Source organism: Aotus nancymaae, unplaced genomic scaffold (assembly GCF_030222135.1).
Source record: "Aotus nancymaae isolate 86718 unplaced genomic scaffold, 86718_ANA_hifiasm-v0.15.2.pri h1tg000006l, whole genome shotgun sequence".
In the NCBI taxonomy this organism is placed as follows: domain Eukaryota; kingdom Metazoa; phylum Chordata; class Mammalia; order Primates; family Aotidae; genus Aotus; species Aotus nancymaae.
Genome location: NW_026988417.1, coordinates 52,066,518 through 52,094,415, shown reverse-complemented (window position 1 = coordinate 52,094,415; position 27,898 = coordinate 52,066,518). Strand labels below are relative to the sequence as shown.

Genomic DNA, 27,898 nt, shown 5'->3' with positions numbered 1-27,898 from the left:
AGTTTTATCTACTTGATTCTCCATTGTGTGTGTTGCTTATCAGTATTTGATTTTTCTTTTTTTTTTTTTTTTTTTTTTGAGTCGGAGTTTAGCTCTTGTTACCCAGGCTGGAGTGCAATGGCGCGATCCCGGCTCACCACAACCTCCGCCTCCCGGGTTCAAGCAATTCTCCTGCCTCAGCCTCCCAAGTAGCTGGGACTACAGGTGCATGCCACCATGCCCAGCTAATTTTTTTTGTATTTTTAGTAGAGACTGGGTTTCACCTTGTTGACCAGGATGGTCTCAATCTCTTGACCTCGTGATCCACCCGCTTCGGCCTCCCAAAGTGCTGGGATTATAGGCGTGAGCCACCACACCCGGCCCTCAGTATTTGATTTTTATTTATTTATTTATTTATTATTTTTTGCACCCAGGCTGGAGTGCAATGGCACAATCTCGGCTCAACCTCTGCCTCCCAGGTTCAAGCAATTCTCTTGCCTCAGCCTCCTGAGTAGCAGGGATTACAGGGGCCCACCACCATGCCTGGCTAAATTTTATATTTTTAGTAGAGACAGGGTTTCACCATGTTGGTCAGGCTGGTCTCGAACTCCTGACCTCAGGTGATCTGCCTGCCTCAGCCTCCCAAAGTGCTGGGATTACAGGCGTGAGCCACCACGCTTGGCCTAATTAGATTTTTTAAAAATACAAGACTGATTTCTACCATCAGCATTTAAGTTTCTGAGCACTCTTCCTCTTCCATGCAACAAATACATCTCCTTATCCTTCAGTGTATTGAGCTAATTAATATTCTCCTGAACAAAACATAAGAAGTTAAATGGGCAACCAAAAATTAATAACATACTTCAGAACACAAAAGGAATGTTTATTAGCTGTCATTTAAACTTATTTGGGCCGTTTTTCCTCTCTACAAACTATTTAGAAAGTTGATCCTTTTGTTATTTGCTTTCAAGCTTAGTAGTACACATTTCTCTTCTGGTTTAAAGGTTCTCTTTAGAAAATATTGAGACTTTTCCCCCATATCAGAAATCTATTTGCCTCATTTATTGGTGTATTAGGACAATAGACATTTTCAAAGAGATTTGATAATTCAACTTGTTTGACTAATCTGCCCCCTTCTCTATTATCTGGTTTGAAAAGCCCTGAGCGCGTGGCTGTGCCCCACAGAAATCTCTAGAACAAACCGTTTTTGTTTCTCTGTTTATATTTGATCACAGGACTGACTCTGTTGGAGATGTAATGGATATTCGCACTTACTAAGCATTAGTACAACCATAGCGACAATAACCAAAGCAGGCAGAGGCCCAAGCACAACTCGATCTACCAGACAGATTCCTACCCTACGTATTCAAAGAGCAATAAAAATGAAAGATCGAGAAATTTGAAGCTAGCATATTTCCTCTTACCTTTAACCATAGAGCTGCAACAGTATGTGTTTTTAAGAGTGAAAAACAGCCTCCTGTTCATCACTGTGGTTAAGTATATGTTGTTCTGTCCTCCAAGACCCTAAAAGATCTGCATTTTGCTAATCTATAACAGCAGTAGCAATACCTAGGATCAACAGGAGCATTTTTACTATTCTGTACCTAAGTGAGACATTTAACATTTTATGTATAATAAGGGGACCAGATGTCCAGGTTTGCCTGGGACACTTCTGATGTATGCCTGTTGTACTGGTGTAATGGACACATTCCACCTGCATACAGCTGGACCTGTACACACCTGTACCTGGCTACATCGAAGTCGCACTATAAATCTGTACAGTCCTCAGCAGTTCCTTGAAACCCTCTTCAATATCTGCACCAAAACCTCATTTCCCTAAGCAAGACTTTAATTCAAACTATATTTTCTTAAGTATTTTCTTTTAAATAACTTACTAAATTTCATCAGGATATTTCAATAGGATCATTTTCTACTTTTTTCCATTACAGATATAAAGCATTTTAGTATATAAATAATCTTTAGTGGGTTAGCCTGGGATCCTGTCTACAACTTATAATATTCTTTCTTGAGAAAACTTTTTCTGAATTCATAACATTCATTATGGAGCCAGACTAGACCTTTACAAAAGCAACCTGTTTACAAAGTGGAGGACTCCTATAAGGAGATTATGGAAATGGAATTGCCTTCTTTCGTTTGCTCATCATTTCTATGAACGTAGACTAAATACTCCACTTATTTCATAGTACATTCAAAGAAGAAGCCTGAGGTTTTATGAGCATCTTTGACCATTTCCCCAGGTTTCCATATACAAGATTACAACACGAGTTGGGCTATCAGTGAAAAGAACTCAGTGCATATGCAGAGTTTTATATCCAGGGTTGACTAATGATTCATTCACTGCTGGAAGTCATTCACAGACACCCTTTCCTCCAATAGCTTTTCATAATATCTTCCTGTTTTCAGTAAGTGGCTACAGAAAGTCTAGACCACTGAGAGACTTGTTTCAACATTTCAGGAGGATCCTTAATTCAACAAAACTCTGTACCTCTAGGGATTAAGTGGTAGCAATCATCAGTAAGCTCCAGCTGGTCTGGTTAAAGCCAACCTTTCTATTCAATGAGGTGGTGTAACTTTTCTTGTTTGTATTCTGTATTATTCACATAATGCCATCTTTCAATGATGTCTGCACCAATTAAAGAAGAGCATATGAGAAGGAAAGCCAGCCTGGCTGGTAGTGCCAGTGGTTTTAACTGAAATCACTGACTAATTCATTGAGTTAGGGTAGAACCATGTGTGGTCACCAACACTGAGAAACATGCCACAGGGAGGGAAATACTCAGACTGGCCCCACCCCACAGGGAGCCAGGGCAGACACAGGGCACTGCCTTCCTTCTATTCTTTGAGCCAGCCGGCTCTACTGCCCCTTTTACCACAACTTCCCATCAAGGATCTGCTGTCTGCGGAGCTATTCCGTGCAAAGAGGAAAGATTAGGGACATGGATGCAGAAGTTAGATTTTCTGGGTTTGGTCTCTGCTCTATCACATACTAGATTTGTGATTTGGAGAAAACTGTATCCATCTCCTTGGGAAAGGTATATAAGTTTCTACATGTGTAAAATGAAAATAATAAGAACACATAGTGTTGCTGCTCCTCTGATGATAAAATGAATGAATGCATCTAAGGCACTTAGGACCTGGCACATAGTAATTATTCAATAAATATGTTGTTGCTGTTTTTATAGTAACAGAGGATGGGTTTCTGTAGGTGATTGAGCAATAGGAATCAACTCTGAGTTGTTTGGGGGCACTGAGGATGGTATCAAAAGGCTAGAGAGTTGTTTTCTCCAATTTTACATTTTGGCTAGTCCTTGTTGAACACAGAGCAGTCTTTTCCCAAGTTATCCTAAATCAAGTCATGTCAAATGCCACTGGTTAGGTTCTGTTCAACGGGCATCCAAGGAGCACCTGTTAAGTACCAGACTCTCCTAATGAATACTGGGGAGATTTAAACGTGTAAGAAGTGACACAGTCCCCATAGGAGAGCATATAATTTAGTTGGGAAGACAGGCCCATGACAAATTATTTCAAAACAGTTTCAGCCAGGTGCAGTGGTTCATGCCTATAATCCCAACACTTTGGGAAGCCAAGGCATTAGGACTGTGCTGAGCTCAGGAGTTTGAGACCAGCCTGGGAAACATAGCAAGATGCCATCTCTACTAAAAATAAAGAAAATCAGCTGGGGGTGGTGGTGCTAACATGTAGTCCCACCTACTCAGGAGGCTGAGGTGGGAAGATCGTTTGAGCTCTGCGGTTGAGGCTGCAGTGAGCCATGACTGGGCCATTGCACTCCAGCCTGGGTAACAAAGCAAGACCCTGTCTCCAACAAAACACACAAAGAATTTCCATTACTCTCTTAGGCCATGACAATCTCAAAAAATTGACTCACCAATTTATAAAATATTTGTTCCTGCTTGTTATCAATTTCCTCACTACTCATCTTCTGTCCTATTAATGTCTCCTCACTAACAGATGAAAGAGGATAAACTGGGGAGTGGTGGTGAGGACGGAGCAGAGAAATTATTATTTTAGTGAAAATGCTAACAACTACATACAAACAAATGCACAGTGTACAAGTGCATAATGAGAAAATATGCTTAAGATGTCACATCTCTCCCTGCCATGCCATTCTTGAGAAAATCCTTGCAGGGATACATTTTATGATCAAGAAACATATACGGCATTTGATTTTTTTAAAGGGGTCTAATTTCAACCATTGTGCTTCACCATTCCAGAAAGACAACAGATTGTAAACCAGAAGGAATGATATTTATAAGCTCTTCCTCTACCGGTTTGCCACCCAGGGGATACTTTACTAAAATCCTCTCATAGCCATTTAAAGAATAGTAATATCAGGCCAGGCATGGTGGCTCATGCCTGTAATCCCAGCACTTTGGCAGGCTGAAGCGGGTGGATCACTTGAGGTCAGGAATTTGAGCCCAACCTGACCAACATGGCGAAACCCCGTCTTTACTAAAAGAATCAAAAAAGTTAGCCGGGAGTGGTAGCACATGCCTGTAATCCCAGCTTCTAGAGAGGCTGAGGCAGGAGAATCACTTGAACCCAGGAGGTGTAAATTGCAGTGAGCTGAGATCACATCATTGCACTCCAGTCTGGGCAACAGAGTGAGACTCCATTTCAAAAATTAAGAATATCTTCCAAGCAAGCACTTAACAGTTGAGAGACATGTTCCCTATAATAACATCATAAGAACTTTACTAGAAAGCTGGAACTAGGCAGAGGTAGACATTATCATATTCCTTCTTTACATAAATGAAATGGAGGCTGGAAAAAGTGACATTTCAGGTAATTAGTACTGAATACTTCTCATTATTTGACCTTCTTTCTACATTAATTCCAATTTCATTTTGTTCTTAATTCTGCCGTGTTTCTAAAACAGTGTGTGGTTCCTAAGGCAAGAGGAAAGCCAACCTAGAAAGGAGGACCTGAGAAATAGAAAGCTGGTTTAGCAACCACACAGAGCACTTATAAAAGCACACATCATATATGCAGAACTGAAAAATCTAAAAAGACAGCACTTTGTATTTTTCAGAGATGGATTAACTACTGAGACATATACCATCCCGTAGCAGGGCTGAAACATCAAAAACCAAACTTGATGACACCTTGACCTGACAAAACTTGCAGGAATAAGAGGTACTTAGGAGGGTGTGGTCACTGGTGACCAGTGGGAATGGCATGAATTCAAGTATAGTTGTCATCTCTGTCTTCCTGCCTCATCAAGTCAAGTGCAGTGTGTTCTAGGAGAACAGCCTGCTTGCTTGTCCTGAATTAGCAAGTGGTTCGGTATGTACCTGTAACTGTTACATGAGGTCAAAAGTTAAGAGCTTAGACTCTACAGAACAAAGGAACAACCTGCACAAATTGTCTGCATTTCAATTGACTCTTGTGAAAAATGGAATCAGGACAAAACTTGAAAGGAAAGATTTCATTATCTTTATTGCCTAATGTCAAGTAGATGTTAGGGCTTTTAAAGAGATGCCTAAAAGTCTGAAAGAATGCCGCCCCAGTAACCAAGGTAGTGAAGCAGGAGAAGGTTGACAATGGCCTGTCCCCCAGTGAGAAAGGAAAAACTGGCTGCCTCCAGTCCCAACTCTTCACTAAAAGGACACATGATGATTAAATTAGAGCTTTAAGATTCAAATAGGTGATTTGGTGATAGCTTAGAACCTCTGATATCAGTAGGCATAAGAAGAATGTATTTGCGGGGCTGGCACAGTGGCTCATGCCTGTAATCCCAGCACTTTGCGAAGTGGAGGCAGGCAGATCACTTGAGGTCAGGAGTTCGAGATCATCCTGGCCAACATGGCGAAACCCCGTCTCTACTAAAAATACAAAAATTAGCAGTAGTGGTGGTGTGCACCTGTAATCCCAGCTTCTCGGGAGGCTGAGGTAGGAGAATCGCTTTTACTAGGGAGGCAGAGGTTGCTATAAGCCAAGATCACACCACTGCACTCTAGCCTGGGAAACAGAGTGAGATTCCATCTGAAAAAAAAAAGGAAATAATACATTTGGATGAATAAATCAATCTTGATGCTTATGAACTCAAGAGCCTTTGCTGCTATAGCTAGAATAAAAGGCAGAATTCTGAGTCTTCCTCTGATGCTGTAGACAAATTAATGTTTTTTAAAGAAACCTCAAAACAGAACTAATTCCATTCTGATTTCTAAGAGAGGATTGTGAGAGAAATGATAATAACTAATATCAAACTACTTTTGAACTGGCTGTCAGCTGTTTAAACATTTAAGCACATTATTTGAGTTTACATGTATATCCTATTTTAAACCCACAGCCTAAGAGTTTCTGTTACACTTTCTTTTCATTTTTCTTTTATACTTTCTGTCCATCTCTCCCTTATTTCTTCTTCTTTAATTGGTCATTTTCAATCTATCTCTGTGGTTCATTTGGAGACTTTGATATTTACTTTTGTGGGAGGGATCAATAATACGGCTAACACATTTTAAAGTGCAAAATCAAATCCTGACTCCCAGGAGTTCTGTAGAAGGGGAAATGGTAACATTTTTAGCATGACACAGACAAAAGGTCTTAGTAATTAGTTTTCCATACATTTTATTTGTATTGTTCTTGGCGACCAATGGAAATAACTGGGCTAGCCTGGAAACAGCATCCATAACTCTCACAAAATACCTCCACTCCCCTTTTGGGCTGCAACAGGAAATACTTCTACACAGTAAACAGCAAACATGTGGAAACTTTTAGCCCCAAGACGTCATGCAGGCTGAAAACATAAATAGCTTCAAGAAGGCTTAGATACTATTCATGGATAAAAAGAATACAAAACAACTTTGGCAAAAACTAACTTCGACCTACAAGTGTTGATGAGGATTTGGAGCAAAGGAAATAGTATACACTGATAGTCAGGGGGTAGTTTTGTTCAACAACTTTACGAAACAAGTTGATATTATATTGTAAAGCTAGACAGCGCACACCCTATAAACCAGCAGTTCTACCTCTACTGTATGTCCTAGAGAAATCCTCATAGGCTTCAGAAGGCATGTACAAGAATGTTCAGAGAGGCGATGTTCAAATAGAAAAAAAAAAACACACACAAAAAAAAACAGAAACAACATAGAGATCCACCAGTAGGAAAAGACATCTACCACATAAATTGTATATTCACAAAATGGAAACAGCATTGAATATGAATGAACTTCTCTATATGCAGAATGTGAATGAGTTTTGGAAATACTGTTAAGTGAAAAAAGCAATTTATAGAAAAATTATATATGGTATGACATCATTTTTATACAATTGAAGAGCAAAACTAAAAACGAAAGGGTTCTCTTAGGGATCTATACATATGTGATAGAAATAATTTAAAGAGCAGTGGCATACCTGCAATACCAGCTACTCGGGAGACTGAGACCTGAGGATCACTTGAGCCCAGGAGTTACAGTGAGCTATGATTGCACCACTGCACTCCAACCTGAGGGAGACAGTGAGACCCTGTCTCTAAAAAATTAAATTGACATGAAAAGCAAAGGAATTATTAATACAAAATTCAGAATTGTGTTTTTTTCTGGGGGCAGGTCAGCAAGGGGATGGGACACAGGGAGAAGAATAGGTAGCTTCCATAGTCTTGGTAATGCTTTAATTCTTAAATTGAGTGAGGTTCACTAGTGTTTATTTAATTAATTTATGCTTCATAACTTACATGTACATTACATCTATCCACTTGACACCTAAAAGTGTTTGTATGAAAAATGAAAATATTTACTTCCCTAATCTTCTAAGTAGTCTTGGAAAACAGCTCTCATACTTTTCCAAAAATGTTATTTGGTATCAATAATCAAATAAAACTTTAAGCAAGGTGGACCAGCTGATCTGATTGAGGACATTTTTATATAGGGAAATTTTTTTTTCAAATCCCAAAGTCATAAATGCTTATTATCAAAAATTTGAAAAAGCAGAAAAATATAAAGAAGAAAATGTTTTAGATTATCCATAGTTACACGTAGATATAACCCACTGTTAGCATTTTGTGGGATTTCTCTCCGGTTTTCTAAAATATGCAAAATTGAAATCAATATAGCATTTTAAAATGCATTTTCCTATTTAGATTTGGGATCTTGTTTCCATAAAGTAGCAGTGATGCTACGTATTTGGGATGTATTCAGAGTAATGTTCAGTTCTAAGTTCTATTAAATATGTTTTGTGCATAAATAATAATTTAAATTTTAGCATTTCTCTCATTGGGAAACTTAAGGAATTAGAGGAGCACAATCACACTTAAGATTGCCAAATCTTTTCCATTGTGATTTCTGGCTTCTAAGTCATTTACTTGAAATACGCGTGATGAAGTGGAAGGAGTTTTCCTTCTGATGATTTGCTTTCTTAAACTCTGATCTCAACACACGAATGCATTTTTCTGAAAGGTTTTTAAAAGTGTTTTATTTCATTTCTGAACTTTTGAAAGCATAGGTGAATATCTGTTTTCTTTTGCTAATTTATAATTTTAAAGGCATTTCCCCATTTCTGACCACATATACAAAAGATTAATAGCATTAGGTTTAAATTAGTCACTCCAATATCTACTTCTTTTTTTTTTTTTTTTTTTTTTTTTGAGATGGAGTTTTGCTCTTGTTGCCCAGGCTGGAGTGCAATGGAACGATCTTGGCTCACCACAACCTCCGCTTCCTGGTCTCAAGCGATTCTCCTGCCTCAGCCTCCCGAGTAGATGGGATTAGAGGCATGTATTACCATGCCCCACTAATTTTGTATTTTTAATAGAGATGGGGTTTCTCCATGTTGGTCAGGCTGGTCTCAAAATCCCAACCTCAGGTGATCCTCCCGCCTCGGCCTCCCAAAGTGCTGGGATTACACGCATGAGCCACCACATCCAGCCTCCAATATCTACTTCTAAAAGCTTATTCTTTTAAAACAACTTCAACCTACCATCTACTTAAATGTTAAGATGATATACAGCATTACAGCAGGTATAAGGTATAAGAATATGTATGATTGATTTTTTTTTTTTTTTTTTTTTTTTTTTTTTTTTTTTTGGAGACGGAGTTTCGCTCTTGTTACCCAGGCTGGAGTGCAATGGCATGATCTCGGCTCACCGCAACCTCCGCCTCCTGGGTTCAGGCAATTCTCCTGCCTCAGCCTCTCGAGTAGCTGGGATTACAGGCATGCGCCACCATACCCAGCTAATTTTTTGTATTTTTAGTAGAGACGGGGTTTCACCATGTTCATCAGGATGGTCTCGATCTCTTGACTTCTTGATCCACCCGCCTCGGCCTCCCAGAGTGCTGGGATTACAGGCGTGAGCCACCGCGCCTGGTTGTATGATTAATTTTAATGATTAAATTGCAAATCTTTTAAAAGCTGAAATACTTTTTGTGCCACTCCTGTGCTAGGTTTCTAAAATGCAGTTCTGGTTCAAGAGGTCTATGATGGGCTTAGACATTTCCACAGGTAATTCCGAAGCCCATTCAGGCTTGAGAACACTGCTGTTAGGTTAAGGATACCAATCACCAAGTTTATACTTAAAAGAACAATTCTCTGTCTCTCTCTCCAGCTCTTGTGACAGCCTGGAGAGGCAGATCAATATTCCACTTCTGTTTTTCAATTTTTCAATTTCTGGGGGGCCTTGATAGCCTGAGTGATGCCCCCTCCTACCCACTTCAGAGTAACTGAATGAGTGACGAAGGGGAAAACCCCCACCCCTTCCCAAGACCCACCAGTTCTCTTGTGGAACTGGCCACACATCATTTTTCTTACTTAGGAAAATACAGAATGTTTCAAGAGCCCATCGCTTCCAGAAAGTTCACAGTGAACATAAAAGAAATACAGGCTAAAGAATAATCCACCTGCTTGTTTCCCTTTTGGCCAACTTACCACAGGACTCGGGATTTATGGGGAGAATCTGCCACCGATAACATTTTTCTCTTGGTTTGATATTAGTGCTATTACAAAGGGGTCAGAATGGCTGGAAGAGGCAAGATAAGATGACAAATGTGAGCCCAAGGCAATGTTTCGGTTACTACATAGGTAACCAAAGATTCCCAGTTGATAGTGCTTTTTGTGAGCTAGTTTATATAGGTAGATATTTTAAAAAATAAATGATTATAGGATTAGGGGACAAAATAGAGCCATCAGCTTGACACAACTGTGTATCCCAGGCATTGGAATTTAGAAAAAAGCCAGCAGTTTGCATTTAACCTCTTGGAAATGCTTATGCAATGTCTTCCCCCAACCACAAAGGAAAAATACAACCACAGGACAAATTACTCTTTGAATGTTTAATGAGATATGAAGAGCCACAACAATAAAATTTGTGCTAAGATTAACATTTGAGTAGCTTTAAAGTATTTTTAGTTCTTTTAATCTGAAATTGTTTAGACTATCTTCAGAGAAACTTCTTGACTGTTGTCTTGCTGGAAATCGTTGAGAAGCTTTGTAAGGCCAAGTTTACTCAGGCAGTTTGATTTATAGCTTCTCCTTTAAGAGAGACAGAGTGAGAGAAGAAACGAAGTAACAGCAAACATTTGTCAAGCAAAGGGCTGAGCGGTTTACAGACGAATAACAGATACGTTTGACTGTAGAGATATTCCACCTCTGTTTCTAGAAATCAGGTTTGTTTGGTGTACCTTGGAGAAGTAGGCGCTTTCAAATGGTCCTCCCACGCGTCTCCTTGGCAGCCAACCAAGGCCAATGGTTCTCAGCCAACTAACCCAACGAGTTCTTCAAAGTCAACCCGGACCTCCCCACAAAATCTCACACAAACTCCTGTAACAGGAAGCCATAGAAATCTAATAAAAGAAAATGTACTAAATTAAACGTAAGACCAGTAGCAGCCCTTGTGTTTTATAATAGAAATTAAATAACCAAAAAAGAGGGGGATGTATATGCAGAATAGTCGGTTTAGAAATCTAATATTTCTGAAGGACTGAGGATTCTACAAAGAAAAAGCCAAAATTTTCCTGGAAGAGCCAGCACAACTATGTTAAGTGAAGTTAACTGGAACCTTTCTAAGGCCAGAAGTAAAATCGGAGGCAGCTGTCTCCCAGCCCTTGTGTTCTTTCAAGCAAAGCAAGCAGTGGTGGGTGGTTTCCATGGGCAACTTTGGCTAGACTTGGTGTCCTACTAGGGCAGTCCATGCCCATTCAAAATGGCAAGGAACTCCTGCCTGCATTATGATTACTGCCCTCCTGGTTTTTCCTACCACACTAAAGACAGACTGCCCTGCTGAGAAGGGTCTAGCAGAGCACAGGTCTCTAACTGGGCAATATTCAGAAAGTTAGTTTTCCTAAGCTCATTTTCCTGGAATGTTAGAAAAGAGGACTGGAGGAGGTAATTTCCAAGGTTCTTCCCAGCTCTGAAGGTGTGTGTCAAAGGAAGGGGCAATGGGTGCATAAAGAAGAGGAAGTGCTTCTGACCTGGTCTGACCCTCTCCTGCCTCAGCACCGCGACAGGAATCAGTGCTACAGATTTTTAGGTGGGAAAGCATAGAATCCCCTAAAAACATGGGATTTTATGGTGGCTTGGCAAGTGGCTTGAGCCAGACTCTCACGGTAGAATGACTTCCTGTTGTGCCTCAAGGCCCCTTCAAAGTGACCTAGAGGAGAAGTAAAGACATTTATTTAGGAAGTAGAAAATGCAGGTCACAGTGGAGAAGGTTATAACAGCATTGGGTACATTCTCCTGGCCCATCAGTGAAATGTGGCTCAACCCAGGCACAAACCATATCACAACCTACTCAGGATTGTGCTGGATGATTTTGCAATTGTTTGTTAAAACAACAAACCAACGTAATTCCCACACTTGCGCTTGTCTTTTACTGTAACCAGCAGTCAAGCCCTGACAAGTGTGTCAAACCCACGGCCAAGAATATCTTGAAGACTCCAACTTTCTACACCTTCCCGCGTCTTAAATTAGGAGGAGGAGCTGGACGGGGGCGTTACATCTACAAATTTTTAAAATTTTAAGTTTTTGGTCCCAATTCAGAGACCAATTCAGAGAACACAGCAGGAAGTCATGTTGCTTCAAATTTGCTAGAGTAATGTTTGGCTCTAAAGTAAGGAGATACTAGAGATCTTGAAGCTTGCGATGGGCCCATTTTCCTGACTTTACAGTACATTTTCGTACAATCGCAAGGGAAGTCTGAAATTATAAAAGACGGTTGACTGGATCCTCCTCAATGGGTTTTGACTCCATCCTGCAAGTCCTCCCATCCGGGAGCAGTCAGTGAAGCAGGCTTTTTGCCATAAATTGTGGAATAGCGGGGACTCACTAAGTATAGTTAGAAAGAGCAGGGGCGGAGGATTGAAGGAGGAGGTCGCAGAGAGCTGAGTGACCCGTGAAGGCCCCCGAGGTGGAAATTTCTCCTGTGGCTCAATTCCCCACCTTAAATCACTTCTCTGCGGACCTATCTCCAGCTCTGTAAAATGGAAAGACATTAAAAGCACCTCCTCCATCTCCCCAACTTTGAGAAGTAACTTGTCTTGCGGGTAACTTTTTTTGGAGGAAGGGTGGGGTGTGCAGCCCTGCCTGGAGAGGGCCCCAAACCGCCAACCCACTGCACAGGCACAAGCCCGCGTACCGGGCCCGGCTAGTCGCGGACTCGGGAGAACCCACCACCCTCGCGATCTGTCAATTCTGTCCCCAGGGGATGTCCCCCTTTCGGGAGGAAGTTTTTAAGGCGATTTCTCAAAATCACCCCTGTGCCTCTTTCACTCCTTCCTTAGAGCTGGAGGGAGGTGAGGGCGCGCGGAGTCATCTTCCTCACCGAGGTCGCAGGCCGATATCCAGGGGGAGTTGCTGCAAGGAGTCCCCGGGGGGCGCGGGAGGCACCGCACGCGAGGCTCGGCCGTCAGCCCGCAGCATCGCTCGGTCCCGGGAGGGAGGCCCGGGTGGGGGCAGCTGTAAGCCCCCCTCAGCCTGCAGCCACCGGGGATTCGCGCGGCCGTGGCACCGCCGGAGGGGGCGGCCGGGGCTGGGGCTGCCCGGGTGGTGCCGCGACCGCCTCCCTTCTCTGCGTCCCGCCCGCCGCCTCGCTCACCACCGCCACTTCTCCCCGCCCCGCAGCGCGCAGGGACCATGTCGGCGGAGACGGCGAACGACCTCACGGAGGACCAAGTGGAGATCCTGGAGTACAACTTCAACAAGGTCCACAAGCGCCCGGACCCCACCACGCTGTGCCTCATCGCGGCCGAGGCCGGCCTTTCCGAGGAGGAGACCAAGGTGCGTCCCCGCACGCGCCCGGCGCGCCCGACCCCTGCCCGGGCTGGGCCGTCTCGCGGCCGGGGGGTCCCGGTCGTCCGCCCCTCCCGCCGGGCTGCCCTCCCTGCGATCTCCCATCGCTTCGGCCCACATCCCTGCGGCCCGGACCCTGCATGGCTCCCCCCAGCGCCTCCCAGCTTCCCCGCTCCCATGGGCGCCCAGTCTCCCCGCCACCCCCAGCCAGCCGCGGTTCCCCGGCAGCTGCGTAGAAACCCCGCAGTCGCCGGTCCTTGCCTGTCCCCGGCAGCCCGGGATACGGGATACACGCTTTCTCCCCCTCTGGGTCGGGGTCAGCGTCTCTCGCCTGTCCCTGTCTCGCTTTCCCGGCTCTGCCCACTCTGGTCTGCCTGCGAAGCCTCCGGGAAGATCTATTCTAGGCGGGAATGTCAGAGCTGGAAGGCACCCCAGAGACCAGCTAGGCGTAAATTCAGTCCTCTGGTTTTGGCGAACGAGGAGGCCGGGCGGGAGGGCGCCGTCAGGACGGCAGGAGCCGAGAAGCACGCTCTCTCCACCACATCACACTGCAGCGTCCCCGGATCTGCAGAACTCACACTGCACGAAGCCAGGGAGATTTAGTTACGATTTAAAAAAAAAAAAAAAATCCCCGGCTCTAAGGTTTAGAGGCCTTTCCTGGAGTTTTATAAGACGGCAGATAGCTGACATTACAGCTGATGGGAGCGGCTGCCAGTGTCCCCCTAAGTGCATTCATTGATTTATCTCTATTTTTAATGCTCCCATATTGTCCCCCAAAATGCCAGGTAAAGAATGCGACACTGCCTGTGGTTGTTAACCACAGGTGCAATGCTGGAGCCGTTAGCTGACTTCTCAAACGCTGTCTAAACTCTGAATTCTCTTCCCTTTGGTCATGGAAAGACACTCCTTTATGCATGATAGACTTCTTGGACCTGATCTAGCATTTCTCCTGTTTGGCCCCAAAGCACTTCACACCTCTAATCTCAACTCTAAAGCAGAGACGTTCTTATTTTTCCCGTTTATATACCAGAGCATCAGGCACTTGTCCTATCACCATGAGCCATGCTCAGTTGAGGTTTAGAAGCTTGTAATGGATCCAATAGACCCTACAACCAAGACGCGGGACCCCAAGTCCAAAATTATTTTTACTAATCAAGCCAGAGGCACACTTTGGAGAGTCTGTCCATAGATGATCCTGTCATTTGCAGGTCAGATAGAAAGGCAAAAATATCTATTTTTAGCAAATGGAACAGCTGTCTGACCAACCAGAACCAGAACTTAATGGAAGGTGATTTACTGTAACCCAAGTCTAACAGCTCATGTTTCTTGGCATCCCTTGGGAAGGCAGCCTGCTGAAATTTTATCATTTGAAATCCCACGCTATGCTTAGAAAAGAGGAGTGATCACAGAGGCAACTTATCTTTTTTTTTTTTTTTTTTTTTTTTTTTTTTTTTTTTTTTTTTTTTTTTTTTTGAGACGGAGTTTCGCTCTCGTTACCCAGGCTGGAGTACAATGGCGCGATCTCGGCTCACTGCAACCTCCGCCTCCTGGGTTCAGGCAATTCTCCTGCCTCAGCTTCCTGAGTAGCTGGGATTACAGGCACGCGCCACCATGCCCAGCTAATTTTTTTGTATTAGTAGAGACGGGGTTTCACAATGTTGACCAGGATGGTCTCGATGTCTTGACCTCGTGATCCACCCGCCTCGGCCTCCCAAAGTGCTGGGATTACAGGCTTGAGCCACTGCGCCCGGCCGGCAACTTATCTTTTAAAAACAAGGCTGTGAAATATTGCAGGCATACCACCAACAGGAAGTCCAACCCCTTCTCAGCCCGATTGTCCCTGGCAAATTGCCATCAGTCGCCTTACCTATAAAGCAGCATAATTACATTGACCTTTGTAATGGCTAATACTTGCCAGGCATTTTTCCAGGCACTGTCCAAGTAGTAAATCATTTATTTGTCACAACAATACTGTGAGGGTAGATACTATTAGCCCACTTGTCCAGATGAGGGAACTGAGGCATAGAAGGATTAAATATACTTGCCCAAGACAGCAGCTAGAAGGCAGCAGGACCAGAATTTGAAGCCCAGACTCTAAACCACCATGCTATGCTCTCTCCACTAAGGAAGAATAGAAATCACTAGACAGAGCAGGAGGAAAGACCTGGCAACTCACTTGGTGCTATCTTTCCTCTGCATTAAGCAACAGCCCTCCCAGGCTATATTCAACCTTTCCTTGAAATTTACCTGACATTAGAGAATTGAAATAAAATCTGGTCAGGGGTAAGAGGAAGGCAAGGGCACCTGCATTTTTTTCTGTGACTGAGCTCAGTCAATTCAGATCTCTACATAGCAGGTCCTTCTGCCCTCTCAGGCAGTCTTTCTCCCATTTCCCCTCTTCTGCCATCCTCAAAAAAACAAATTGTAGACCCAGCCCCAAAATGAGTGGATGTAGGGTGAGTCAGCCTCTTAGCAGGGCCCCTGGCTTCCTCTTCCTGCCACAGAACCAACACCTCCTTCCTCCCTACAGCGACCACAGCTTGGCCTCTGCCTCTGTCTTCCTGCCTCAACCTGCAGGAGAGCATCTAGAACCCCAGAGCTTAGAGACAGGCAGCACTTAGCAAGCTCAGGGAAAGAGACTTCCTAGGAACCACAGCCTGCCTCTCTGCCCTTACTGGATTGGGTCTCCTCTTTCAATTTCCCATTCTTTCCCCTCCCATCCCACTACCCCATGGGCACTGGTGAATGAGAATGATTTCTTCTTTCATCTTCTCAAACAACATTTATATATTTAGAGTATCTTCTAAGAAAAAGAAAGTGTCTGGCTGGCTGGATGTGGTGGCTCACACCTGTAATCCCAGCACTTTGAGAGGCTGAGGCAGGAGGACTGCTTGAGGTGAGGAGTTTGAGACCAGCCTGGGCAACATGGCAAGACCCTGACTATCTCTAAAAAAAAAAAAAAAAAAAAAATTAAAAATTAAAAAATCAGCCAGGTGTGGTGGTGCATGCCTGTAGTCCCAGCTACTCTGGAGATTAAGGTAGGAGAAACCCTTGAGCCCAGGAGTTCAAGGCTGCTGTGAGCTATGATCTTGCCACTGCACTACCCAGCCTGGGTGACAGAGGGAGAACCTGTCTCAAAATAAGTAAATAAAAATAAAAATATTAAACATTTAAAAATATTACAAAAAGAAAGTGTCTTCTCGAGACATATGCTCAATGATGAACTTTCAGCCATTAAAATTATTTTTGTTTATAGCAGGTCTTGTAAGGGCCCTTTAAATAACTCCACGAAGGCCAGGGCCTGCTGGGCCTACATATAAGTAGTGTCTGGTATTGACACTTTGCCTGTTTCTTTCTTTTCTTTTCTTTTTTCCTTTTTTTGAGACAGTGTCTCACTCTGTCATTCAGGCTGGCATGACCAGTACAGTCGCATGACCATGGCTCACCTCAGCCTCGACCTCCCAGCCTCAGACAATCCCTCTATCTCAGCCTCCCAAGCAGCTGGGACTACGGGCATGTACTACCACCATGCCTGGCTGATTTTTAAAATTTTTGTAGAGATGGGGCCTCACTATGTTGTCTGAGCTGGTTGCGAACTCCTGAGCTCAAGCAATCCTCTTGCCTTGGCCTCCCAAAGTGCTGGGATTACAGGCCTGAGCCACCACTCCCAGCCTCCCCTCTGTTCTTACTAGTCTTGCCCCTTTCCATGGGAAAGGGTCACCAAAGCCAAACTAACATTTGTTTCACATGCCTGAGTCCCTATCCCACCCAGCACCACCCACCTCCAAAAATGGGATCATATTCTTAACTTTCCTAGAACAAGTAATACTTCAGTACAAGAAAAATAAGCCTGAGCTGCCCAGTGCTCTCGCAAGATAGTTACTACAACTGATTCACAGGGCTGATACTTGGGCAGGGACAAGTGGGACTAAGAAGTTGAAACATTCTCTGTCTTGGGAGCTTTGCTGACCTCTTTATAACTGTCCCACTGCAGGACAGAATTATCTGTGGTGTTGGAGGTGGTACCTATAAGAACTCAAAGTAAAGTGAAGGGTGCTGTAATTGAAATAACTTTCTAAGTTGCATTTACTGGGATGTTAGAATGGGTTTTTCTTATGACAGTTATCTAAATATCTCCTACATTTAAATTAGATGAAAACTTACAGAATCCCAGCCCTATGTCTTTTATTTTGAAGTCAATGTTAGAAAAGGCAGGGAAAGCTCCTTCCTCAGCCCCCTGGGAGGCTGGGATGACTTGGTGTATTCTATTCTCTTCTCTCTCTCTCTCTCTCTTCAATTCAAGCACAATGTAACTGGAATTGGTTCTTAGGGAGGTCTCCAAGTATTTTTATCTCCTCTTGATGTCCTGACCTTGTTCCCAGAACCCAGTGGTTTTAGTCACTGGATGTTTTATCAGAGGAATAAAGACCTCTAAAGGTCTCTACGTGAAAAGAATGAAATGTTAGTTACTAGAGAAAAGGACAGGGACAATGTTCCTTTGCCCAAGCCCCTTCCCATCACAGTGTCTAATTATCATCTGTTTACTCCGAGTAAATAAATCTCCATCCATGGGCAAGGGTAATGAGGGCATTCATTTATAAGTAAGCAAGAGATGAATGTCTTTCCCAGTGGATGACTGAAACAAAGAAGAGAAGGATAAAGCCAGGTGGAAAATTAGCACTGATGTGAGTGAGATGTGATCAGGTACAGCTCTAAAGGGGAAAAAAAGCAAGCAATGTATTTAATGATTTCTGCTGGACTGCAACTGGTTTTGCTAAATTATTACATATATACTTAATTTAAAATATGCATCTTCAAAAAATAGTTAAGCTTTTCTTGAACCTCCTTCCATCCCCCAATGCTAGGGCTCAATTTGTTAAGCATTTGGGTATCAACTCACAAAACCACAAATGTGGTAACTGCTGAAGTTATTTTCACAACAGCCCATCAATATTCTGCTTCATTACATAGTGTAAAGATGTGGGTGGCTCTTTTAAATGAGACCCAGCTCAACCATTTTGTCTTAAATGAAATCTGATAGAAAGTGAGATTTTCCTCCTCCAGATTTTAATTAGTCAGTCTTTACAAGGCTGCCATTTATTCAGCTCTAGTAACTGGAAATCCTATTTAATCAGACCTTGTATCCTTGAAACCCCTCAGAGCTGTCTCATTAATGAAACTGCAGCCTTGCTGCTCTCATACCAGAATCCAGAGTTAGCTAAATACACACACACACAGGTTACAGAAGAAAATGGGCCCACGCTTGGCAGTAGAATTTCTGTTGAAGATGCCAAAGTTACATAAGTTCTCTCTTCTCATGAAGGTTAACGATCACTAGGAGCAAAGTATGGTATCCAGAAAACAGCCCTCAAAGGGCCCCATGATACTCTGCTGTCCTTGGCTTTAGATTACTTTTCTCTGCTGCCACCCCAGTGTAAAGGTATATAAGATCTTGACAACTGTGTAAGGCATTTCAGTGTGTAAACTCTGCTGTACAGGTGGGTGAGGTATAGGTGTAGTCCCATGCTGTTTAGCCAGCTTAGCATTGATGTGGAGCCCAAAACAGCCCTGCAGAGCCTCACCCCCATTCAAGCTCGACAGCTCTCCTCTAGGACTTGCTCCTTCTCCCCCTGTGGTTCTTACTCTTTCTTCTGATCTTGGGCTTGTGGTGAATTCTCTTTCCACTTCCTAGAGCCCATCCTGTTCATTCAGAGTATCTGGACAGGCATCAGCCCATGCTATGTGGGGAGCCCTCTAGAGGTTTCCTACCATCTCATCTCCATCAGCACATCCCAGATCTGGCATCTCATAGCTGTGATCTTTCTGCATCCTTCCTGTTCCTGGTCTGCTTACCCCTAGAACAGATGAATTATAGAAGAACCAGAAGGGACAGTAGAAACCCCCTAGGTTTACCTTTTATTTACAGATGAGTGGTGCTCTATTTTTAGGGACTTCCTCAAGTTCTCATAGCCAATTAGTTACCCTAGAGCTCCCTGTGGGCAGGGCCCAGGGCTGCAGAGCCCTGGCAGGGGGAGGGGAGGGATCACTGCCTACACACCAGTGACACACAAATCTCATCCTTCTCAAGGTACCCCATGACATGTGAATGGTTGGGAAGCACAGGAGAACGGGGCTTGCGGGAGGTGCTGACGTTCCATAGAGCTCTCTCCTCGTCCTCTCCCATGGAGGTCAATGCTTGCTGCTTCTGTTTCCTCAGTAGTCTCGCTTCAAAGTTGTTTTGTTTTGTTTTTTATTCCCAGTTTCCTCTTGGAAAACCTGGTCCAGACCCCGGCCCTATCCCCAGCATGGTTCTCCTACTGTCCTCTTTGGGGAGCTCTGTACCACCCCAGTTAGCAAGATAAAGGCAGCCATTGACTTCTCAAGAGTATACCACACTGCCTTACAACATATAGACGTAATCTGGGCCTCACATGATACTGTGTCTAGAAACATCCCATCTGGGACCTTCTGTACGTCCCTGGCCACTTCAATGAGGTGTGAATATTTGGGTCCCCATACAGAGCTGAGAGATTCTGAGTAAAGCGGGAGGCCCACTTTAGCTTCTCACACTGCTCAGTGGTCCTGGGGCAGGATAGATGAGGCTGACCTAATCCATGCATCCCCCAGGGAGTGCTCTGAACTTGTGCAGTGCTCAGTTACCCATTACTCTTATTCAACACATTCTTACTAACTGCTACCAGTGAGGAAGGCCTTTGGTGAGATGAACACACATTGATGAAATATAGCAGCCATAGAGATCTATCTGGGGCATTAAGAAGATGCTTTAACTTCTTTTATTTATTCAGCCAATATTGATTAATGTCTAACTCTTAAACCTTTGTACTAGGGGCTAAGGATGCAATGGTGATAAGATGAATACAGTCTCTGATTTCATGGATCTTACATTCTAGAAGGGAATATAGATTAAAAACAAGCGAATCCATAAGTAAACCGTGGCATATTCTTAAAGTTCTGTGCAAGTAACAAAGTACTAAATTGGGAAGTAAGGAGATGAGTGGGGAACCCCCTTCAGATAGAGTGGTCAGGGAAGGCTTCATTGAGAAGGGCCTGCTTAAGCTGAGGTGTGAGGATGGCAGGGAAATCATCAGATAAAGAATAAAGAGAGCATTCTAAACATAGGAAATAGCATGCACAAAGGTCCTGAGACAGGAAAGGTTAGTGTCACAGTGCAAACCATCCCTATGGACTCATTCCTTCATTCTCTCCTCACCACTTGTGCCACAGAGACTACCTTTTAGAAAGAGAATGGGTATTTCAGTTTTTCTGTATGTGATAAATATTTTTGCTCATTTCTCTCTTCCAGAAATGGTTTAACAAGCGCCTGGCCGAGTGGCGGCAGTCAGAAGGCCTGCCCTCAGAGTGCAGATCCGTCACAGACTAAGGAGATGGCCGGCATTGACAGCTTCACTCCATGAAGACCATCCGCCGTTTCTCTCCTCCGCTTAACCAAGCTGCTGTGGTTTTTCAGTGTAGCACTGTATGTTTCATTGCTAGCTGTCCTGCTATTTAACACAGTGTTGTATTTTTTTCTAGAAAAGAAAATAACAATAAGAAGCTACGTGTATCTTTTGAGTAAAGCAGTGGCTTGGCTGGAAAAGTGGTGTGGCTTGCATTTCCCTTTGGGTCATGATGACAGATGGTGTGAAAACCATCTAAGTTTGCTGTTGACCATCACCTCCCAGTAACAATTTGCTTGCATAACCCATTTAGAGCAATCCAGGCAACTGTTGAAAAGATAATATGAGGGAGAAGGGAACATATTTCCTTCTGAACCTACTTCCCTAAGTTGTTTCCTTATGTTTTGTCTAATACAATGATGGTTGAGTGAGAATACAGATGAGGTGTTTGAGTATTCAAATTTCATAAAACACTTCTTTGGAATATAGCTGCATTAACTTGGAGAGAACCCAGTTAGGCTTGAAGACAGAAACTCCAACTGGCAAAAAAGCAAGCATCTAGGAAAAAAATCCACCAAAGATCTTGAACTTACTGTATTTAAATGCACTGGTTAAATTAATTTTGCTAAATAAAGTGAACTGCTTTTTGTCTCTAAAATGATATTCTAAATAAAAACTTAACTTTTTGTTGAAGATGCACTGAGTGAGTCCTCTACAGGTTTTTAACCAAATAAGAAACATATCAAAGAGAAACAAAATAGCTCCTACGTGGTGGGAGCTGACTGACCAGAAGAGCTGCCATTTTCTAAATATTTGCTACTCAAAGTGTGGTCCAAGACCAGCCTCATCAGTATTAGCTTCAAGCTGGTGAGAAACGCAGAACCTCAAACCCCATTCCAGCCCCAGTGAATCAGAAGCTACATTTGTAACAAGGTCCTCAAGCGGTTTATGTGCACATGGAAGTTGGAGCAGCGCTGTTCTAGCAAACTCTACAGTCAATTTGCATCCATTTACTATCATAGCACACTAGATGTCTGCTATAGCCTGAATGTGCCCCCCATCATACCCCCGCACTAGTCATATGTTGAGGCTTTATCCCTAAATCCCTAAGGTGATGATATTAGGAGGTGGGGCTCTTGGGAGGTGACTAGGTCACGAGGACTTCACCCTTATGAATGGGATTATTGCCTTATAAAAGAGGCCTGAGCAAGCTTGTTTGCCCTTCTGTCATGGGAGGATACATAGAAGGCACCTGGGAGGAATGGGCCCTCACCAACTTGAGGGTTCACCATAGTCTGCTGGTGCCTTGATCCTGGACTTCCCAGCCTCCAGAACCATGAGCAATAAATTTATGTTGTTTACAAATTACCCAGTCTAAGATATTTTGTTACAGCACCCAAATAGACTAAGATACCATTTTAATAGTCTGTCAGTTAAAATTGTGCTTGACTACATGGAACAGTAACTTGATTACAATGGATTAAATAAATAGGCTTGTTTTTTTGTTTTCTTTTCTTTCTTTTCTTCTTCTTCTTTTTTTTTTTTTTTTTGTAGAGTCTCACTGTGTCACTCAGGCTGGAGTACAGTGGTGTGATCTTGGCTCACTGCAATTTCTGCCTCCCAGGTTCAAGTGATTCTCCTGACTCAGCCTCCTGAGTAGCTGGGTTTGCAGGTGCACATCATCACACCCAGTTAATATTTTGTATTTTTAGTAGAGATGGGGTTTTGCCATGTTGGCCAGGCTGGTCTTGAACTCCTGGCCTCAAGTGATCCACCCACTTCAGCCTCCCAAAGTGCTGGGATTACAGGCATGAGCCACCACACCCAGCCACTTCGTTGTATTCTTGATTGTTTTTGCATAAGACATCACCAGGTAGGTAATCCTGGGCTATTATAGTAGCTCCCTGACATTATCAAGGAGCTGGAGTCATCCTATCTTCCCACTCTACCATCTATAGCACACAGCTTCTGTATTCATGGACACCTGGACACTGGGCCTGCATTTCAAGCAAAACAGAGAGAGAAGGAAAGCATAGGGCAAATGCCAGCTAAGACTTTCCTCTCTGAAAAGATTTCCTGGAAGCTCCCACCTTCCACCTACATCACATTGGACAAAGTTGGTCACATGGCCACACCTAGCTGCAAGGGAGTCTGGGAATTGGAGCATTGGTAATGAGCATAGCAGTGCCTTGAGCAAAATTAGGGTTCTGTTAATAAGGAAGAAGGGAAAGGTGGATATTGGAAACTACACCTGCTAATCCAGCCAGGAATGACACTGGTATACACTTCTGAACTCTTACCTCCAGTTCAGGAACAGTTTTTCCGGTTCTCTAAAATTAAGATCCCAAAAGTGGAAACACTAACAATTATTTAGAATACAGATGTTTACAGGATCCTATTAAACATCCCCGGGCAAGCTTCCTCTTCCTCTATCTTAAAACATTTCTTCTGAAAACAAATACACAGTGCACCAGGGTCTAAGCAAAACAGCCTCATATCTAGCATCCTCTCCTGCAACCTAAGTAGTGGTGATCTGAATTGTGGACAAAGCAGACTGAGTATGGTGGTTAGTCCATATCAGGCAATGAGGGGAATGCTAAAGCAGGTCTAAGATCCATGTCAGAAGTCTTTCCAACACACCAGAGACATGATTCAAGAACAGTCCAGAACAATAGTCAGGTGCAGTGGCTCACACTTGTAATTCCAGCACTTTGGGAGGCTGAGGTAGGCAGATTGCTTGAGCCCAGGAGTTCAAGGCCAGCCTGGACAACATGGTGAAACCGTGTCACTATTAAAAACACAAAAATTAGCAGAGAGTAGTGGCATGCGACTGTAGTCCCAACTACATGGGAGACTGAGGTGGGAGGATTGCTTGAGTCTGGGAGGCAAAGGCTACACTGAGCTGAGACCATGCTGCCGCACTCCAGCCTGGACAATGGAGTGAGATTCTGTTTCAAAAAAAAAATCCAGGACAAAACCAGCTGGGCAGAGACTATACCTTTAGCTTGGGGCACAGAAGCCCCATTTATGGCCAAAGAGTCACTTCCTCTGCACAATAGTCTAGAGTCCTTGAATGGCATGTGATGGGTGGAATGAGTGGTCAGCGTCCTTTTAAATGCAAATATGTTACCAGTACTAATCTCCTTGAGTTTGCTTTTTCAACTGTGAAACACTGTTAGCAATATTCTACTAAATTTTAAAAAGCACTTTGTAAAGTGTCACAATAATTGCTACTGCTACAGAGTATTAATGGACAGGGCAAGATTTACTTTGATGCCTGTGCTAAGTCTTCACAAGTACCTAGGGCTCTAAGTTTGATTGTCAGGAGTCTCTTTTGGACACCCAGGGTCATACACCAAAGCAATAATACCCACCCTAGACAGAAAAACTGCACAGCGCCCACTCTCTCCACCTTGTGTCCTGCGTGTGCGGTTGCAGACATTGTTGGTTAGCTGGACTCATCATCATACCCAAGCCCCTTCTCTGTTGCCACCTTCCTCTCATGAGACTTTCAGGGCTGGAAACACTAAATCCTCCTTTTTCCATTCTCCCTTGAAGCTGTGTGGTCATGTGACACAGTCTAGCCAATAGGATCAGGCCGAAGGCTGGAGGTCAAAAAGCCTTTGGGAAAGGCTTTTGCATTTCTTGATAAAAGGGACTTAGGCAGCAGGTTATGTTCTTTACTCCTTTCTTGCCTTGTACTATTTTCTTGTTCATTGTAGAACTAGAAATAAGCAAAAAAAGAAAAGAAGGCAGGGAGGGAGGAAGGGAGGGAGGGAAGGAGGGAAGGAAGGAAGGGAGGGAGGAAGGGAGGGAAAGAAAGAAAGAGAGAGAAAGAAAGAAAGAAAAAGAAAGAAAGAAAACCCCAAACCCATAAAGATTACCCATGATAGGGCTCCAAAAATAAGGGGAGGGAAACCCCTGCATAATGAAATTAATAAATGTTTAAAACACTGTAAAAATTACCCATGATCCCACCGCACACAGAGGTAATCTCTTACTAACCTTAATAAAATGCTATATCATATTGGGGAAAGGTATGTTTTCTATCCATAAATATACATGCAACGAGGAGAAGAAAATTCAGAAGCTAGCAGCAGACTGAACCATTGTTCTGAGAGGATGGAAGGATGCTTCCTAAGAAAAAATTGGCTGCCTTGTTCAAGAAAACATCTTCTTTTTTTTTTTCTTGAGATGGAATTTTGCTCTTGTTGCCCAGGCTGGAGTGCAACGGCTCAATCTTGATCACTGCAACCTCCACATCCTGGGTTCATACAATTCTCCTGCCTCAGCCTCCTAAGTAGCTGGGATTGCAGGTGCATGCCCCCACACCCAGCTAATTTTTGTATTTTAAGTAAAGATGGGGTTTCACCATGTTGGCCAGGCTGGTCTCAAACTCCTGACCTCAGGTACCCGCCCACCTCAGCCTCCCAAAGTGCTGAGATTACAGGCATGAGCCACCACACCTGGCCAAATTCTGTCTGTCTCTTTTCTTTACATTTGGGGAACTACTTCTACTTCGTGTGGTTCTGGTATAGATCCATTAATCACAGTGCCCCAGATTCCTCCCCCTGTGACAGTTAGACCCAGGCTGGTCAATGACAGTGTCATATCCCTTGGCAAACATGAACTGAACGAAGTATGGGCTCTCAACCTCCCAGGTTCAAGGGATCCTCCTGCCTTAACTTCTCTAGTAGCTTGGGCTACAGGCACGTGCCACCATACCTGGCTAGTTTTCTTTTCTTGAGACTGAATCTCACTACGTTGCCTAGGCTGAGCCAAAGTCCGTTGCCAGAATTGTTGCAACTGGATCTAGAGGGATGGTTCTATGTTACCACCTTTCATGGAGAGTTGTGAAGATGGAGGCCTGGGGTTGCAGGTAGCCTTCAACTCAGCCTCATGGAGAAAGCCATTCTATAAACGAAGGCTTTCATTTATAGATGAGATAAATGAAGCCAGGCAGATGGGAATGAGGAAGTCCTGACGCCTTGGTTCCCACTTTTCCCTGGGCTACCCCAGCCTTCCTGGCTCTGTGAACTAGTGAATCTCTTTCTTGGTGTATCTGTCATTTGTAATAATAATAAAATAGAGTGCTGACTAATTAGGGTGAATAAAGGAAGAGAGACGTGCATGGAGGGAGGAATCTCAGCCCCTAGGGTAATTAAGAATACAAGGGAACCAGAAATTCATAGTAAGAGGTAACCAGAAATAGCACTAGATTTTTCTCAGCCAAAGGGAACTTGAGAAAAACTATTTTTGCATACCAAAAGAAAAGATAACCACTGACAAGTAGATAATTTATGGACCTCAAGAGTTAGATAATTTTTTAAATGATATACAAATGTATGGCAGATATGTTACCCTCGTCTTTGTTTATTTTAAGAGACAGGGTCTCAGCTGGGTGTGGTGGTTCATGCCTGTAATCCCAGAAATTTGGGAGGCTGAGGTGGGCAGATCACTTGAGCTCAGGAATTTGAGACCAGTCTGGGCAACAGAGTGAGACCTCATCTCTACTTCAAAATTTAAAATTAGAAAACAAATAAAGACAGAATCTTGCTCTGTCACCCAGGCTACATAGAAGATGGTGGTGCAATCATAGCTCACTGCAGCCTTGATCTCCCTGGCTCAAGGGATCCTCCTGCCTTAGCCTCCAGAGTAGCTGGGACTACAGGCACCTGCCACCACACCTGGATATTTTTCTTCTTGACATGGATTTTATCTATGTCACAAACTTCTGGACTCAAGCAATCTTCCAGTCTTGTCTCCCAAGGTGCTGGGATTACAGGTGTGAGCCACTGCACCTGGCCCGTTACCTTCTTGGAGATTTTTGCTACTCTCTCTTAACTCTTGTGCTTATGTGTAAACCTTGTTTCACATACTCTGCTGTCCACTGAAAGGTCCTTTAAAAACCTCATATCAACTGTTCAAATGTATCGTTGTCTCAACTCCATGCCAGAGTGACTAGCAACAATAATGGTAATAATTCAAATAATTTGAATTATTCACATTCTTTTCCTCTGAAGGAAGTGCTAAGAGGTAGTGAAGTGGACACAAGTCAGGCAGGGAGCTGGGACATCAGCCACGACTTACATTGGCAAGGCAGGAGATAAGATATTTTGGCTTTATGAAGCCTGGCACTATGAGCCTGGTTTGCTCTATAGAAACAATTACAGAAACAAAGGAGCAAAGGTTCCTACAGACCCTCTCCTTTACCTTCACCAAGCCAATTGTCGCACTACAAATAGTGAATGCTCCTGCATGAGGAATGTGCTCCTGTAAACAAATGTCGATGTGGCTTCTTAGAAGAGTCTGCCAACTAAACTTAGAAAAACATAAGAAACGTTGATTTGAATCTCAACTTATGTAACTCATCCAACTACTTAAATGCAATGACAAACTGACTCATAGCTCATATGAATCATCCCTAGCGTTCCAGATTAGTAATGCAGAAGGAGTTTCTTTCTTCTTTCTTTCTTCTTCCAGATAGAAGCTCCCTCTTCCCACTCCTGTTAAAAAAAAAAAAAATCTCTTTATATAGAAACTTGGCATTCTCTGGGAGTGAACAAGGCAAGTGTCCTGGGATAATGACCCTAAGAGGAAGAATCCTCAGGGGCATAGGAACAGTAATCCAGAGGCATAGCTTTTGTCATGTATTCATGTATGAAAAAGAGAATACATGTATATTTATGTAGCTAGAAGAGCAGGCTGAGGGAGAGAATTCTGGTTGACCCCTAGCCCTTCTTCCCTTCTTTCAGTAGTTTTATCTGGGAGATGGCTGCCTGTCTAAAGGCTAAGTTTTCTCGTCTATTTTAACTCTATTTTATAGTTCAGTTTTCAGGCAGCCCCCAGGATGCCTCCAACAATGTCTGCCTCTTGGTATTCACACCTTTGCATAGTCCCTGCCCACATTGTGCCAAAAAGTTGGTCTGTGTGACTAACACAATTAAGCAGAAATAATTCTAGGTCACCTCTGAGATTAGGTTCTAAAGGACACTAAGCTTTCCCTCTCTCTTTTACTTTCTCTCTCTCGCTCTCTCTCTCTCTCTCCCCCACCTTCCCCCTGGTACTACTTGCTCTGGAAGAGGCCAGCTACCATGTTGAGCAGCCCTACATGTTGAGAAGCTTATGTGGCAAAGAACACAGCCAGTGAGGAGGTGAGTTCTGCCAACAACCACGTAAGTGATTTTAGAAGTACATCCTCCAGCCCCTGTTGAGCCTTCAGATAACTGCAGCCCCTTAGTCAC

The 27,898-nt window shown here is 43.5% G+C and overlaps 1 protein-coding gene and 1 long non-coding RNA gene across 8 annotated transcripts in view; one reads left to right on the top strand and one right to left on the bottom strand.

Annotated features, from left to right (window-relative positions):
• The window catches only part of HOPX (HOP homeobox), a 32,348-nt gene extending 10,995 nt beyond the window's left edge, over positions 1–21,353 (top strand). For 2 of the 4 annotated variants that reach the window (XM_012441139.2, XM_012441141.3), the window contains exons 2-3: positions 13,069–13,224; positions 20,561–21,353. In XM_012441139.2, coding sequence (XP_012296562.2) covers positions 13,081–13,224; positions 20,561–20,638 — 222 coding nt within the window. In that variant the 5' untranslated portion in view covers positions 13,069–13,080 and the 3' untranslated portion in view covers positions 20,639–21,353. Of the gene's footprint in view, positions 1–12,468; positions 12,492–12,556; positions 12,741–13,068; positions 13,225–20,560 lie in introns of those variants that run through there. The other 2 variants (XM_021670336.2, XM_012441140.2) reach the window with 2 other exon arrangements.
• LOC105709279 (uncharacterized) lies at positions 10,269–12,851 on the bottom strand. Of its 4 annotated transcripts, none has more exons than XR_010339083.1 (3): positions 12,770–12,851; positions 10,632–12,421; positions 10,269–10,482 (listed from the first exon to the last, which is right to left on the bottom strand). It is a non-coding gene; the product is annotated as an uncharacterized LOC105709279 (long non-coding RNA). The 4 variants fall into 4 exon arrangements; XR_002478477.2 differs by lacking the exon at positions 12,770–12,851 and having other exon boundaries at positions 10,632–10,793; positions 11,421–12,757; XR_001105487.3 differs by lacking the exon at positions 12,770–12,851 and having other exon boundaries at positions 10,632–11,599; positions 12,275–12,757.
• Positions 21,354–27,898: the final 6,545 nt, after the last annotated feature.